At 38.5% G+C, this 15,125-nt stretch overlaps 1 protein-coding gene across 2 annotated transcripts in view; it reads left to right on the top strand.

Moving 5' to 3' along the window:
* Positions 1-15,125, top strand: part of uex (metal transporter uex) — a 428,924-nt gene that overhangs the window by 363,944 nt on the left and 49,855 nt on the right. For both annotated transcript variants that reach the window (XM_070094153.1, XM_070094154.1), the window contains exons 11-14: positions 7,744-7,879; positions 10,074-10,192; positions 13,452-13,568; positions 14,407-14,478. In XM_070094153.1, coding sequence (XP_069950254.1) covers positions 7,744-7,879; positions 10,074-10,192; positions 13,452-13,568; positions 14,407-14,478 — 444 coding nt within the window. The remainder of the gene's footprint in view (positions 1-7,743; positions 7,880-10,073; positions 10,193-13,451; positions 13,569-14,406; positions 14,479-15,125) is intronic.

Here is a 15,125-nt window from a genome sequence, read left to right as displayed (position 1 = left end):
ACACCTTCTCCTAATTTCCACACTCCGAATTTTCTGCATAATATTTACGCCACACATTGCCCTTAGACAGGACATCTCCACTGCCTCCAACTGCCTCCTCACTGCTGCATTCACAGCCCAAGCTTCACACCCATATAAGTGTTGGTACTACTGTACTTTCATACATTCCCTTCTTTGCCTCCATAGATAATGTTTTTTGTCTCCACATATACCTCAACGCACCACTCACCTTTTTTCCCTCATCAATTCTATGATTAACCTCATCCTTCATAAATCCATCTGCTGACATGTCAACTCCCAAGTATCTGAAAACATTCACTTCTTCCATATTCCTCCTCCCCAATTTGATATCCAGTTTTTCTTTATCTAAATCATTTGATACCCTCATCACCTTACTCTTTTCTATGTTCACTTTCAACTTTCTACCTTTACACACACTCCCAAACTTGTCCACTAACCTTTGCAATTTATCTTTAGAATCTCCCATAAGCACAGTATCATCAGCAAAAAGCAACTGTGTCAATTCCCATTTCGTATTTGATTTCCCATAATTTTATCTCACCCCTCTCCCGAACACCCTAGCATTTACTTCTTTTACAACCCCATCTATAAATATATTAAACAACCATGGTGACATTACACATCCCTGTCTAAGACCTACTTTCACCGGGAAGTAGTCTCCCTCTCTTCTACACACCCTAACCTGAGCCTCACTATCCTCATAAAAACTCTTTACAGCATTTAGTAACTTACCACCTATTCCATATACAGTGGACACCCGCATAATGTTGGCATCGCATAGTGTTAAATCCGCATAGCGATACATTTTATCGCTAAAATTTTTCCTCACATAGTGCTAAAAAATTCGCTCAACGCGATTCGTCCGAAACACATCCATGCGGCCTGAGCCAGCCTCACTTGTTCTGCCAGTGGCATTGTTTACAAGCCACTGCATACTATCGGAACATTTCGTATTATTACAGCCTTTTTATAGTGATTTCACCTGAAAAATAAGTGACCATGGGTCCCAAGAAAGCTTCTAGTGCCAACCCTACAGAAATAAGGGTGAGAATTACTATGGAGATGAAGAAAGAGATCATTGCTAAGTATGAAAGTGTAGTGCGTGTCTCCGAGCTGGCCAGGTTGTATAGTAAACCCCAGTCAACCATCGTTTCTATTGTGTCCAAGAGAACGGCAATCAAGGAAGCTGTTCTTGCCAAAGGTTTAACTGTGCTTTCGAAACAGAGATCGCAAGTGATAGAAGATGCTGAGAGACTGTTATTGGTGTGGATAAACGAAAAACAGATAGCAGGCGATAGCATCTCTCAAGCGATCATAAATGAAAAGGCTAGGAAGTTGCACGAGGATTTAATTAGAAAAATGCCTGCAACTAGTGGTGGTGCGAGTGAATTTAAGGCCAGCAAAGGTTGGTTTGAGAGATTTAAGAGGCGTAGTGGCATACATAGTGTGATAAGGCATGGTGAGGCTGCCAGTTCGAACCAAAAAGCAGCTGAAAAATATGTGCATGAATTCAAGGAGTACATAGACAGTGAAGGACTGAAACCTGAACAAGTGTTTAATTGTGACGAAACAGGCCTGTTTTGGAAGAAAATGCCAAGCAGGACCTACATTACTCAGGAGGAAAAGGCACTCCCAGGACATTTTTTTTTTTTTTTTATTTTTTTATTATCACACCGGCCGATTCCCACCAAGGCAGGGTGGCCCGAAAAAGAAAAACTTTCACCATCATTCACTCCATCACTGTCTTGCCAGAAGGGTGCTTTACACTACAGTTTTTAAACTGCAACATTAACACTCCTCCTTCAGAGTGCAGGCACTGTACTTCCCATCTCCAGGACTCAAGTCCGGCCTGCCGGTTTCCCTGAATCCCTTCATAAATGTTACTTTGCTCACACTCCAACAGCACGTCAAGTATTAAAAACCATTTGTCTCCATTCACTCCTATCAAACACGCTCACGCATGCCTGCTGGAAGTCCAAGCCCCTCGCACACAAAACCTCCTTTACCCCCTCCCTCCAACCCTTCCTAGGCCGACCCCTACCCCGCCTTCCTTCCACTACAGACTGATACACTCTTGAAGTCATTCTGTTTCGCTCCATTCTCTCTACATGTCCGAACCACCTCAACAACCCTTCCTCAGCCCTCTGGACAACAGTTTTGGTAATCCCGCACCTCCTCCTAACTTCCAAACTACGAATTCTCTGCATTATATTCACACCACACATTGCCCTCAGACATGACATCTCCACTGCCTCCAGCCTTCTCCTCGCTGCAACATTCATCACCCACGCTTCACACCCATATAAGAGCGTTGGTAAAACTATACTCTCATACATTCCCCTCTTTGCCTCCAAGGACAAAGTTCTTTGTTTCCACAGACTCCTAAGTGCACCACTCACTCTTTTTCCCTCATCAATTCTATGATTCACCTCATCTTTCATAGACCCATCCGCTGACACGTCCACTCCCAAATATCTGAATACGTTCACCTCCTCCATACTCTCTCCCTCCAATCTGATATTCAATCTTTCATCACCTAATCTTTTTGTTATCCTCATAACCTTACTCTTTCCTGTATTCACCTTTAATTTTCTTCTTTTGCACACCCTACCAAATTCATCCACCAATCTCTGCAACTTCTCTTCAGAATCTCCCAAGAGCACAGTGTCATCAGCAAAGAGCAGCTGTGACAACTCCCACTTTGTGTGTGATTCTTTATCTTTTAACTCCACGCCTCTTGCCAAAACCCTCGCATTTACTTCTCTTACAACCCCATCTATAAATATATTAAACAACCACGGTGACATCACACATCCTTGTCTAAGGCCTACTTTTACTGGGAAAAAATTTCCCTCTTTCCTACATACTCTAACTTGAGCCTCACTATCCTCGTAAAAACTCTTCACTGCTTTCAGTAACCTACCTCCTACACCATACACTTGCAACATCTGCCACATTGCCCCCCTATCCACCCTGTCATACGCCTTTTCCAAATCCATAAATGCCACAAAGACCTCTTTAGCCTTATCTAAATACTGTTCACTTATATGTTTCACTGTAAACACCTGGTCCACACACCCCCTACCTTTCCTAAAGCCTCCTTGTTCATCTGCTATCCTATTCTCCGTCTTACTCTTAATTCTTTCAATTATAACTCTACCATACACTTTACCAGGTACACTCAACAGACTTATCCCCCTATAATTTTTGCACTCTCTTTTATCCCCTTTGCCTTTATACAAAGGAACTATGCATGCTCTCTGCCAATCCCTAGGTACCTTACCCTCTTCCATACATTTATTAAATAATTGCACCAACCACTCCAAAACTATATCCCCACCTGCTTTTAACATTTCTATCTTTATCCCATCAATCCCGGCTGCCTTACCCCCTTTCATTTTACCTACTGCCTCACGAACTTCCCCCACACTCACAACTGGCTCTTCCTCACTCCTACAAGATGTTATTCCTCCTTGCCCTATACACGAAATCACAGCTTCCCTATCTTCATCAACATTTAACAATTCCTCAAAATATTCCTTCCATCTTCCCAATACCTCTAACTCTCCATTTAATAACTCTCCTCTCCTATTTTTAACTGACAAATCCATTTGTTCTCTAGGCTTTCTTAACTTGTTAATCTCACTCCAAAACTTTTTCTTATTTTCAACAAAATTTGTTGATAACATCTCACCCACTCTCTCATTTGCTCTCTTTTTACATTGCTTCACCACTCTCTTAACTTCTCTCTTTTTCTCCATATACTCTTCCCTCCTTGCATCACTTCTACTTTGTAAAAACTTCTCATATGCTAACTTTTTCTCCCTTACTACTCTCTTTACATCATCATTCCACCAATCGCTCCTCTTCCCTCCTGCACCCACTTTCCTGTAACCACAAACTTCTGCTGAACACTCTAACACTACATTTTTAAACCTACCCCATACCTCTTCGACCCCATTGCCTATGCTCTCATTAGCCCATCTATCCTCCAATAGCTGTTTATATCTTACCCTAACTGCCTCCTCTTTTAGTTTATAAACCTTCACCTCTCTCTTCCCTGATGCTTCTATTCTCCTTATATCCCATCTACCTTTTACTCTCAGTATAGCTACAACTAGAAAGTGATCTGATATATCTGTGGCCCCTCTATAAACATGTACATCCTGAAGTCTACTCAACAGTCTTTTATCTACCAATACATAATCCAACAAACTACTGTCATTTCGCCCTACATCATATCGTGTATACTTATTTATCCTCTTTTTCTTAAAATATGTATTACCTATAACTAAACCCCTTTCTATACAAAGTTCAATCAAAGGGCTCCCATTATCATTTACACCTGGCACCCCAAACTTACCTACCACACCCTCTCTAAAAGTTTCTCCTACTTTAGCATTCAAGTCCCCTACCACAATTACTCTCTCACTTGGTTCAAAGGCTCCTATACATTCACTTAACATCTCCCAAAATCTCTCTCTCTCCTCTGCATTCCTCTCTTCTCCAGGTGCATACACGCTTATTATGACCCACTTCTCGCATCCAACCTTTACTTTAATCCACATAATTCTTGAATTTACACATTCATATTCTCTTTTCTCCTTCCATAACTGATCATTTAACATTACTGCTACCCCTTCCTTTGCTCTAACTCTCTCAGATACTCCAGATTTAATCCCATTTATTTCCCCCCACTGAAACTCTCCTACCCCCTTCAGCTTTGTTTCGCTTAGGGCCAGGACATCCAACTTCTTTTCATTCATAACATCAGCAATCATCTGTTTCTTGTCATCCGCACTACATCCACGCACATTTAAGCAACCCAGTTTTATAAAGTTTTTCTTCTTCTCTTTTTTAGTAATTGTATACAGGAGAAGGGGTTACTAGCCCATTGCTCCCGGCATTTTAGTCGCCTCATACGACACGCATGGCTTACGGAGGAAAGATTCTTTTCCACTTCCCCATGGACAATAGAAGAAATAAAAAAGAACAAGAGCTATTTAGAAAAAAGAGAAAAACCTAGATGTATGTATATATATATATGCATGTGCGTGTCTGTGAAGTGTGACCAAAGTGTAAGTAGGAGTAGCAAGATATCCCTGTTATCTTAGCATGTTTATGAGACAGAAAAAGAAAACCAGCAATCCTACCATCATGCAAAACAGTTACAGGTTTTTGTTTCACAGTCATCTGGCAGGACGGTAGTACTTCCCTGGGTGGTTGCTGTCTACCAACCTACATAAGGACATAAGCCTATGAAAGACAGGCTTACTCTTCTCATGTGTGCCAATGCTAGTGGTGATTGCAAAGTGAAGCCTTTATTAGTGTATCACTCTGAAACTCCCAGAGCGTTCAGGCAAAAGAATGTCCTCAAGGATAATTTGTGTGTGCTGTTGAGGGCAAACAGTAAGGCATGGGTCACTAGGGAATTTTTCTATAACTGGTTACACCATGCATTTGCCCCCAATGTGAAAAATTACCTAACTGAAAAGAAATTAGAACTTAAGTGCCTCCTGGTGTTAGACAATGCCCCTGGTCATCCTACAGACGTGGCAGAGCGACTTTATGGGGACATGAGCTTCATTAAGGTGAAGTTTTTGCCTCCTAATACCACTCCTCTCCTGCAGCCCATGGACCAGCAGGTTATTTCCAACTTCAAGAAACTGTACACAAAAGCTCTGTTTGAAAGGTGCTTTGTAGTGACCTCAGAAACTCAACTGACTCTAAGAGAGTTTTGGAGAGATCACTTTAATATCCTCAATTGTGTAAACCTTATAGGTAAGGCTTGGGAGGAAGTGACAAAGAGGACCTTGAACTCTGCTTGGAAGAAACTGTGGCCAGAATGTGTAGACAAAAGGGATTTTGAAGGGTTTGAGGCTAACCCTGAGAATCCTGTGCCAGTTGAGGAATCCATTGTGGCATTGGGAAAGTCCTTGGGGTTGGAGGTTAGTGGGGAGGATGTGGAAGAGTTGGTGGAGGAGGACAATGAAGAACTAACCACTGATGAGCTGATAGATCAACTTCAAGAGCAAGAGGCCAGACCTGAGGAAACTGGTTCAGAGGAGGGGAGAGAGAAATTGAAGAAGTTGCCTACTACAAAGATAAAGGAAATCTGTGCTAAGTGGCTTGAAGTGCAAACCTTCATGGATGAAAATCACCCTCACACAGCTATTGCAAGCCGTGCTGGTGATTATTACACTGACAATGTTGTGAAACACTTTAGGCAAGTCATAAAGGAACGAGAGGTACAGGCCACTATGGACAGATATCTTGTGCGAAAGAAGTCCAGTGACTCTGAAGCTGGCCCTAGTGGCATTAAAAGAAGAAGGGAAGTAACCCCAGAAAAGGACTTACTACTTCAAGTCCTAATGGAAGGGGATTCCCCTTCTAAACACTAACACACTCTCTCCCCTCCTCCCATCCCATCAATCATCACCAGATCTTCAATAAAAGTAAGTGTCATTTAATTGTGCATGCCTTTTTCAGTTTGTGTGTATTAAAATTAACATTTCATGTGGTAAAAAAAATTTTTTTTCATACTTTTGGGCGTCTTGCACGGATTAATTTTATTTCCATTATTTCTTATGGGGAAAATTCATTCGCATAACGATTATTTCGCATAACGATGAGCCCTCTTGCACGGATTAAAATCGTTAACCGGGGGTCCACTGTATTAAGAATGGTAGGTAGTTTGAAAAGGTTGTACATGAAAGGCCTCGTCATGGACCAGGCCGTGGGGGCGTTGATCCCTGCAACATCTCCCAGGTATATACAGAGCTTCAAGATCAGTAACAAAAGGAAAACACACAGACATTGGATGGTTGACCTCAGGTGGTAGAACTGGTGCAAGTTTTTATATTTATAGAGTAAAATTGACTACCAAAAGAAATATCAGAAAAGTTAAAAATATGATAATTGAAGTGGATTTTTCTTGTGTATTTGGTCATTGTGAAATGAAATTTTCATAACCACTAAAGTTCCTCAACTGTACATGGTACATGTATTTTCTTGAAGTATCTAAGCTATAACAAGACTAGCTGTATGACCCCTATGGGTTTAACACTTTCTCTGTTCATACATGAGCACTCTTGCAACTAATCCTACACAGACAAAACTGTTAATATTCCTGATTTAGATGCTTATTTATGGATTGTAATACAATTCTTTTTTAGAGATTTTCCAAGATTTTAATTATTCATTCCTCTAGGAACGTTTGTGAGAACTTTGTCTTTTTTCTTTTGTTCAATTTTTTTAATATTGTGTACAGTGCCCTACATAATAAGTTCTCAGCTTAAGATGGTCCAGCATTTATGTAACTTACATGAAGCTAAAGAGATTTTTGTGTTCTTTTGAAAATTCATTGTTTTTGCATGGATGCATCTGATATACTGTTCATTTTTCTCATCTGCCTGTGGTAAGTGGGTCATTATTAAGTCCTTCCAATGGGCAGATGATAAATGAACATATTCAGACCACTGAGTGGCTGGTTTATTGTGAGAGGCCAGTTGAGGAAGCACCTTTTATTATATAAATTTATTTATGAAATTCTTGGACACAGTACATTTAGAATAAAACATATTCCATGTTTCTTTGTGTAGTAACTTTGAGTGTTGCACATCTTTGGAGTTTCCTAAGGCAAAAACCTTTAACTTTTTCTGTATTTGTGATAAGTATTTCTAGAAATATGGTAACAAAATTAAAAATTAATTATATTTACAGGGAAAACCAGTTGATTTCTTTGTACTAATATTGGAAGGTCATGTGGAGGTGACTATAGGAAAAGAGAACTTGACATTTGAAAGTGGACCTTTCACATACTTCGGTATTGCAGCACTCACACAGGCCCACTCTATAGGTGTGTATCTTATATGCTTTAAGGTTTTTCATTAGCTTCACTCTTTTGGTAACTGATTGTTTTATTATTTTACTGTTTGGTTTGCATTCTTTTCTTTCTTTCAACACACCGGCCGTATCCCACCGAGGTGGGGTGGCCCAAAAGGAAAAACAAAAGTTTTTATTATCCATATTAAAAGAAACTCATAGGTAAGTTTCATACAAGGTTTGGAACTTTACCCTCCTACAAGAGGTTTTACTCAGACACCATAAATTGTTGCAGTAAATCTTGTGTATCTCTTATATAAACTATTGGCACTGAATGTCAATTTGTTTTACTTAATTTTTTCTGATTTTAATTTATTTATATGAAGGACAAGGTAAACCATAAAATTAATGAAGACAAAAGGGTGGGTGGTGCATTGAGCTATCTGTGAAGACAAAGAACATTATTCATGGAAGCAAAGAAGGGAATGTATGAGAGTATAGTGGTACCAACATGCTTATATGAGTGTGAAACATGGGTTGTGAATGCTGCAGCAAGGAGAAGGCTGGAGGCAGTGGAGATGTCGTGTCTGAGGGCAATGTGTGGTGTAAATATTATGCAGAGAATTTGTAGTGTGGAAATTAGGAGGTGTGGCATTACTAAAAGTATTATTTAGAGGACTGAGTAGGGGTTATTGAGGTGGTTTGGTCATTTAGAGAGGATGGAGCACAATAGGATGACTTGGAAGGTGTATAAGTTTATAGTGGAGGGGTAGGGGTCATCATAGGAAAGGCTGGAGGGAGGGAGTAAGATATGTTTTGTGTGCAAGGGGCTTGGACATGCAGCAGACACATGTGAACTTGTTAGATAGGAGTGAATGGAAACAAATGGCTTTTGAGACTTGACAAGCTGTTGGAGTGTGAGGAGGGTAATATTTTGTGAAGGGATTCAGGGAAACAGGCTAGCCGAAGTCTTGGAGGTAGGAAGTATAATGCTGCGCTTTACAGGAGGGGTTTGGGATATTGGCTGCTTGGAGTGACATCTAAACTGTCATATCTGGGTACCTCTGCAAAAACAGTGATTATGTGTAAATCATGGTTAAAGTGCAGAATGATGGTGAAAGCGTTTTTTTCTTTTTTGAGTTACCCTGCCTCGGTGGGAGACAGCTGACGTGTTAAAAAAAGTGATTGAAGTCACTCTCCCCTTGACTTTCTCTCCTTGGCCTGTCCTCTCTTCTCCTTCACCCTCCATGTTCCATTTTTTTCCTTCTCCTTTTCTTGATTGCTCCCTCCCCTATCTTTCTCTTTAACTTTGAATATGTAAAATCTTGATACCCCATATAGTACGTATATTAAATAAAACTAATGGAGAAGTAATCTTCATTAATGCATTTTAATTAGCTTTTTAATGTTTTTTAACAAAAACCAAGAGATAAAATGTGAATATATATGGCAAGTAATACTATTTGTCACATTGTTTCTTGCAATGGATTTTGTAGTTATATTTCTTCTTCTTTCAACATACCAGCTGCATCCCACCAGGGTGGGGTGGCCCAAAAGGAAAAACCAAGTTTCTCCTTTCAAATTTAGTAATATATACAGGAGAAGGGGTTACTAGCCCGTTGCTCCCGGCATGGCTTACGGAGAAAGAATTCTGTTCCACTTCCCCATGGAGATAAGAGGAAATAAACAAGAACAAGAACTAGAAAGAAAATAGCAGAAAACCCAGAGAGGTGTGTATATATATGCTTGTACATGTATGTGTAGTGTGACCTAGGTAAGTAGAAGTAGCAAGACATACCTGAAATCTTGCATTTTTATGAGACAGAAAAAAGGGCACCAGCAATCCTACCATCATGTAAAACAATTACAGGCTTCCGTTTTACACTCACTTGGCAGGACGGTAGTACCTCCCTGGGTGGTTGCTGTTTACCAACCTACTACCTAGGGTAGTTATATTTATTAGTGAAAAACATATGGCTAGTACTGGGTTGGCTTAGGCAGCCCAGTGAGATTTGGATCCTAATCTCCCATTTGATATGTAATGCTGGGTTCACATCAATCAAATTTTCATTATATTGCCTCCTGTCAGAACACCCTTGTGTTATACAAGGGGCATGTGTATGTCTTTATTATGCAACCTTCAGCGTGTAATTTTATCATTTATTGTAGTATTGTTTCTCATAGAGAGTGTTCACATCAAAAAGCTCATTCTTTAAACTAATTTTCAGGAGAATCCCCATCTGCATCCACTCAGCTCAGCAAAGGAAGTATGCCAGGCAGTATACAATCTCTGGAGTCAACAAAGTTTTCTTTCACCCCTGATTATTCTGTTCGTGCTATTACAGAGGTAGGGGATTTATAATGACATCTTTTTAAAAAATTCATTACCTTTGCTGTTTTATAGATGTCTGCACATGGCTCAGTACAGCATGTACAGGCATACCTCGCTAATACGGTGTGTTACGTTCCAGACCACCGCCATAAAGCCAATATCACCTTAAAGCAAATCACAGCCTTTTTTCACTTGTCAGTGCATGTAAAAGCCTGAAAACATGTTTTCACTAACATTTATTAAGTTTGCAATAGCCCTATGCCTGAAAAAAGATGCAAAAGTAAAAATAATAAAAAATGAAGGTGGTGTGTTAATGTTTCAGTTTTATAACTGTAGTGTAAGTGCACCTCTGGCAAGACAGTGATGGAGTGAATGATGGTGAAAGTTTTTCTTTTTTGGGTCACCCTGCCTTGGTGGGAAATGGCCGATGTGTTAATATATGAATAAAAAAAATGTTGCAATACTGTATTGCTAACCTGATGTTAATGTCACTACTGAAAAAAATAATCATGAGTATAATTGAAAAGAATGATATGAGCGAAGTGCTCTAAAGTGAAGCGCCATATTAACAAGGTATGCATGTATTATACTGTACAGTCATGTGCATGTGCTCCAAATGTTATGATGCATTTGCATAAAAAGATCTCATAATATTGTTTCTGTACGTTAAATTTGCGCAAAAAGTGTGCCTTGATAGCATGTTTTAAATAGAGCTCTATTCACATTAATTTTCAGTAAATATAACTATTCAGGTTTAAATACATACATCATAAAGTTTTAAAAAAGGTGGCTCAGGCATGGAAAATATTTGTTTGGAGATTTCTGTGGCCTGAGGAAAGCTGGTTGCTGACTCTGGCTCAGTATAGCATGAGCTGTAGTGGCCCGATAAACCTCATCAGATGAGTGTAGATAAATGGTTCAGAGAACTGACAAGCCATCAGCTGATAAACATAAACAGACTTCTCACAGTTGTCTACCACTCAGTAGTTGCATAACCATCTCCAAACACTTCTCTGTGTTATAGACATCAAGAGACTAAGGAATTTAAGGCAGGATAAAGTTTTTCCTTATCACTATTAGAAACAAGAAACTTGTATAGTGAAATTTATGAAAGACGTCAGTTAATAAAACAGATGATCCATAGCAGTTTACTGCTCAGGGGTGTATCACCATTTCCAGCCACTTCTGCACCAACAAGTAAAGAATTTAAAGTAAGGTAAAATTCTTTCTTGTTACTTTTTAGCATATTTTACACTGATTTGAATGTGGGGTTAAATGTATTATAGTGGAAGCAGCATATTAATCTTTCTAATTTTCTCTGGAAAGAAAGCAATGCCCATTTTCTCTGAAAGGAATATATGGTATGTTGTGTCAAACACCAGCTTTCCCCAGGCCTTACCTAAGTGTATTTAATAAGTTTTTATTTGAATTTTGGGTACAGACACAGAATATCATGTAGAGAATTTGGAGTGTAGAAAGTAAAAGGGGTGTGGAGTGACCAAGGGTACAAGTCATAAAGTTGAGGAGGGGTTGTTGAGGTGGTTTGGGCATGTAGAGAGGATGGATAGGGATAGGTTGATGCAGAAGGTGTATAAATCTGGGATGGAAGGTAGAAGGGAAAGGGTCACCCCAGGACTGGTTGGAGGGAAGTGTTTTTTAATGGACCTCATATTGAGTGTGAGCAGAGTAACTTTTATGAAGGAATTCAGAGAAACTAATTAGCTAAACTTTAGTCCTGGTGGTATGAAGTGTAGTGCCTTCACACTGAAGAAGGGGGGTGGGAATGTTGCAGTCAGAAAGGTGATCTGACTGTAACGTCAGCACACATCTGGAAAGATGGCGATTTTATGAATGTTGGTGAGTGTGTTTTCTTTGGGTCACTCTGTCTTGGTAAGAGACAGCTGTTGAGTTTAAAAAAAAAAAAAAGGAAAAAAAAAAAATATATTTTTAGAGCAACAAACTACGACTTCTGCAGTGTATGGTGCCAAAAGCTTGATTATTTTTGATGAAATAAGAAATTAAAATAAAAATGTTTGCCTTTTTTTATGTAACTGTCTAGAACCTAACTATTTTTCCCAAAAAAATTTAGTTTCAGGAATGTAACCCATGTATTATATGATAATTCACTGTATACTTATTCAGTCATGAGATTTCATGGCATCCTGCACAATAGGCCATGGCATTCAGAACAGTGGTTTATGATGCTCTTTAAAAAAACAATTTACACAATATTTTGTATTGTTTCTAAAAGGGTTAAAGTGGGGAAAGTTGGTACAGTGATTGATAGATATGAAAATGTTAGTTTATTGAAATCAACAAAGGCTTAGTGATTTAAAACAGTGATATAATGGGAAATATTCGTGATGAAAAAATTAGAAAGGAAGTAGTAAAGGTCAGGGTTACCTTCATGAACATGACCTTTGAATACAAATGTGTCATGGGAAAAGGATAATACTTTAGGTGGAAGCAAATATAAGTATTATAATTGCTGATGTAGGGCAGAGAAAGGCAACAAGATTCTGGGAAGAAATTTTGACAGAAGAAATTGAAAGATTGAACCTGATTACCTCTCATCCCTAAATGATTTTATCTGTACTTCCTCAGGGAATTTGGCCCTTTCTTTGTGTATGATTTTTCCATTGCTTGTTCTGGTATATACCTCTAACTGGTAACCTCTTTACTAAAATGCACAGTGAACTGTGCTTCCAACCAGGCAACATCAACAGCTTTCAATTCTCAAGTGTTCATACCTGCTCATGAAGACCTGCTAAGGAGTGGTTAATGAAGTTGTTTGGTTATTTACAAAGGATCAAGAAGAATAGGATGACCAAGGAGGTATATAAATCTAGAGTAAATTAAGAAGGAATAGGTGTTGTGCTAGGAAGAGTTGGAGGGAGGCTGTGATGAAGGTTCAGAATGGTAAGACTTGAGCATTCATCAGGTGTGTGTGTGGTACAACAGGAGTGAGTGGAGATAAGTGATTTTTAAGATTTGACATAGTATTGGAGTGTGAGCAAGATAACATTTATGAAGGGAGTCAGGGAAAAGTGGTTAGCTGGACTTGAATTATGGAGGTAGAAAGTACAGTGCATGCATATTGAAGAAAGGGGTTGGGGATGTTGTAGTTAAGGATTCATTTGAATCTTGATATTTGTACACTTCTTGTAAAACAGCTGTTGAATAAATGATGATGAATGTTTACTGTTTTGGGTCATCTTACTATGGTGGATGACAGCCAGTGTGTTAAAAATAAATGTCTTTTATTTTTTAACAGGTGATGTACTTGAAAATTCGAAATACTCATTACATTGCTGCTCGTCGTGCTTACCTCCTAGAACAAGCACAGAGGGAACCACACCCGGAAGAAAATTTTGAGAAAGAGATGGCTAAGGTTAGTACAGTACAGTAAGGTTAGTACATTTTTATGCAGGAGAGGTTTGGGATATTTGCTGTTTGGAGTGACATCTGAGTTGTCATATATGCATGTCTCTGCAGAGACAGTGATTATGTGTGAATGATGGTGAAATTGTTTCTTTTTTGGGTCACCCTGCCTCGGTGTGAGACGGCTAGTGTGTTAAAAGAAATTTACGTATGGGCAAAGTGTTATATTTTTCTTTACAATACTGCCGTAATTATGAAGCTAGTCTGTATCTGCTGTTGTCTCCATAGAAGTGTTCTCATAGGGAAGGTAAAATGGACACCCTGCCTTCCTTTGATTCTTTAATTTTTTGCATATAATATGATGATAAAATTCAACCTCAGTTAAACCATTTCACTGTTTAAATTTATTGTCCTTTTTCCTTTAAATTCCTTGTGCATTTTCAGTTTTCATGTTATTTATCATGTAAAGTAGTTAATGAATTTGACACAAACTGGTTTCAGAATTACATCAGAAAGATAAAGATAAGAAACTGGAAAAGATTAGTGAACGTAGGTAGGAACACAAATGTGTAGTGAATACATATATTACTTGAGGAAGCTTCTCAGCGAAGTTGATACATTGGGAGAGTATAAATTTTGTATTACATTATAGATAACTTTTCTCTTTAAGGGAAAGCTTTGATGCTGATTAAGGACTCCTTATCCAAGGAATTAGAGCTACCATATCCTTCCTTTGGATCTAACCTGATTACCTTCCATTCCCTAGGTGTTGTATGACCCTTATTGGTTTAGTGCTTCCTCATAAATATATGAACAATGTAGATGTCATGTAATATATCTTGTGGCAGATCCTGATTGAGGACGATGGTTCAAGTTCACCAACTTGGGAGAACACTCCTCTTACTGCTCTCGACTCTAAGGTAAATTTATTGTACTCAGCACAGGGTTAATGAATTTCATAAAGCCATGATTTGTTTTTGTAATGATCTTAATTAGGCCGCTTGTTGACACCAGTATTACATGTTATGTTGCAACAAAAATTGTTTTTAGATAAACACCCAAAGAATGTATGGATATTGAATATAATTTTTTGCTTTACTATTTGCTAATGACCACATATTCATTTTCTAAATCTCAAGAGGAGATGAGATATATACAAGCTGGGCTGTATAATTTTTATGGATGAAATGTAAATAGTTTTTGTCTTAATGTAATTTTGAGCATGTTTATATCTTCATTTGCTGTTTATAGTTATTAGTTTATTACCCTGTGCTGCCTTGCTTTTCACCCCATAGTTAAAAATACAATTTCTTAACAAAGTTTGAAGTTGAACTAAATCTGATAATGTTAGATATTAATTTTTACATAGTCATTATTCAGAAACTTTTGATATCCAAAATTCTGCTAAGGAATGAAACTTTTTTTTTTTTTAGAAATTTTTGATAGCTGAAATACTATTAAGAAATGAGACAGTTTATCTTGATCACAAATATACCGATGACAAAACAGAGTGTGGGTTTTTGTGCAGTCTTTGTTCATCTTGCCAGTCATCTGAAGTACTTTATAT

Source organism: Cherax quadricarinatus, chromosome 44, assembly GCF_038502225.1.
Source record: "Cherax quadricarinatus isolate ZL_2023a chromosome 44, ASM3850222v1, whole genome shotgun sequence".
NCBI classification, from domain to species: Eukaryota; Metazoa; Arthropoda; class Malacostraca; order Decapoda; family Parastacidae; genus Cherax; species Cherax quadricarinatus.
This window is presented reverse-complemented; position numbering and strand designations above follow the sequence as displayed.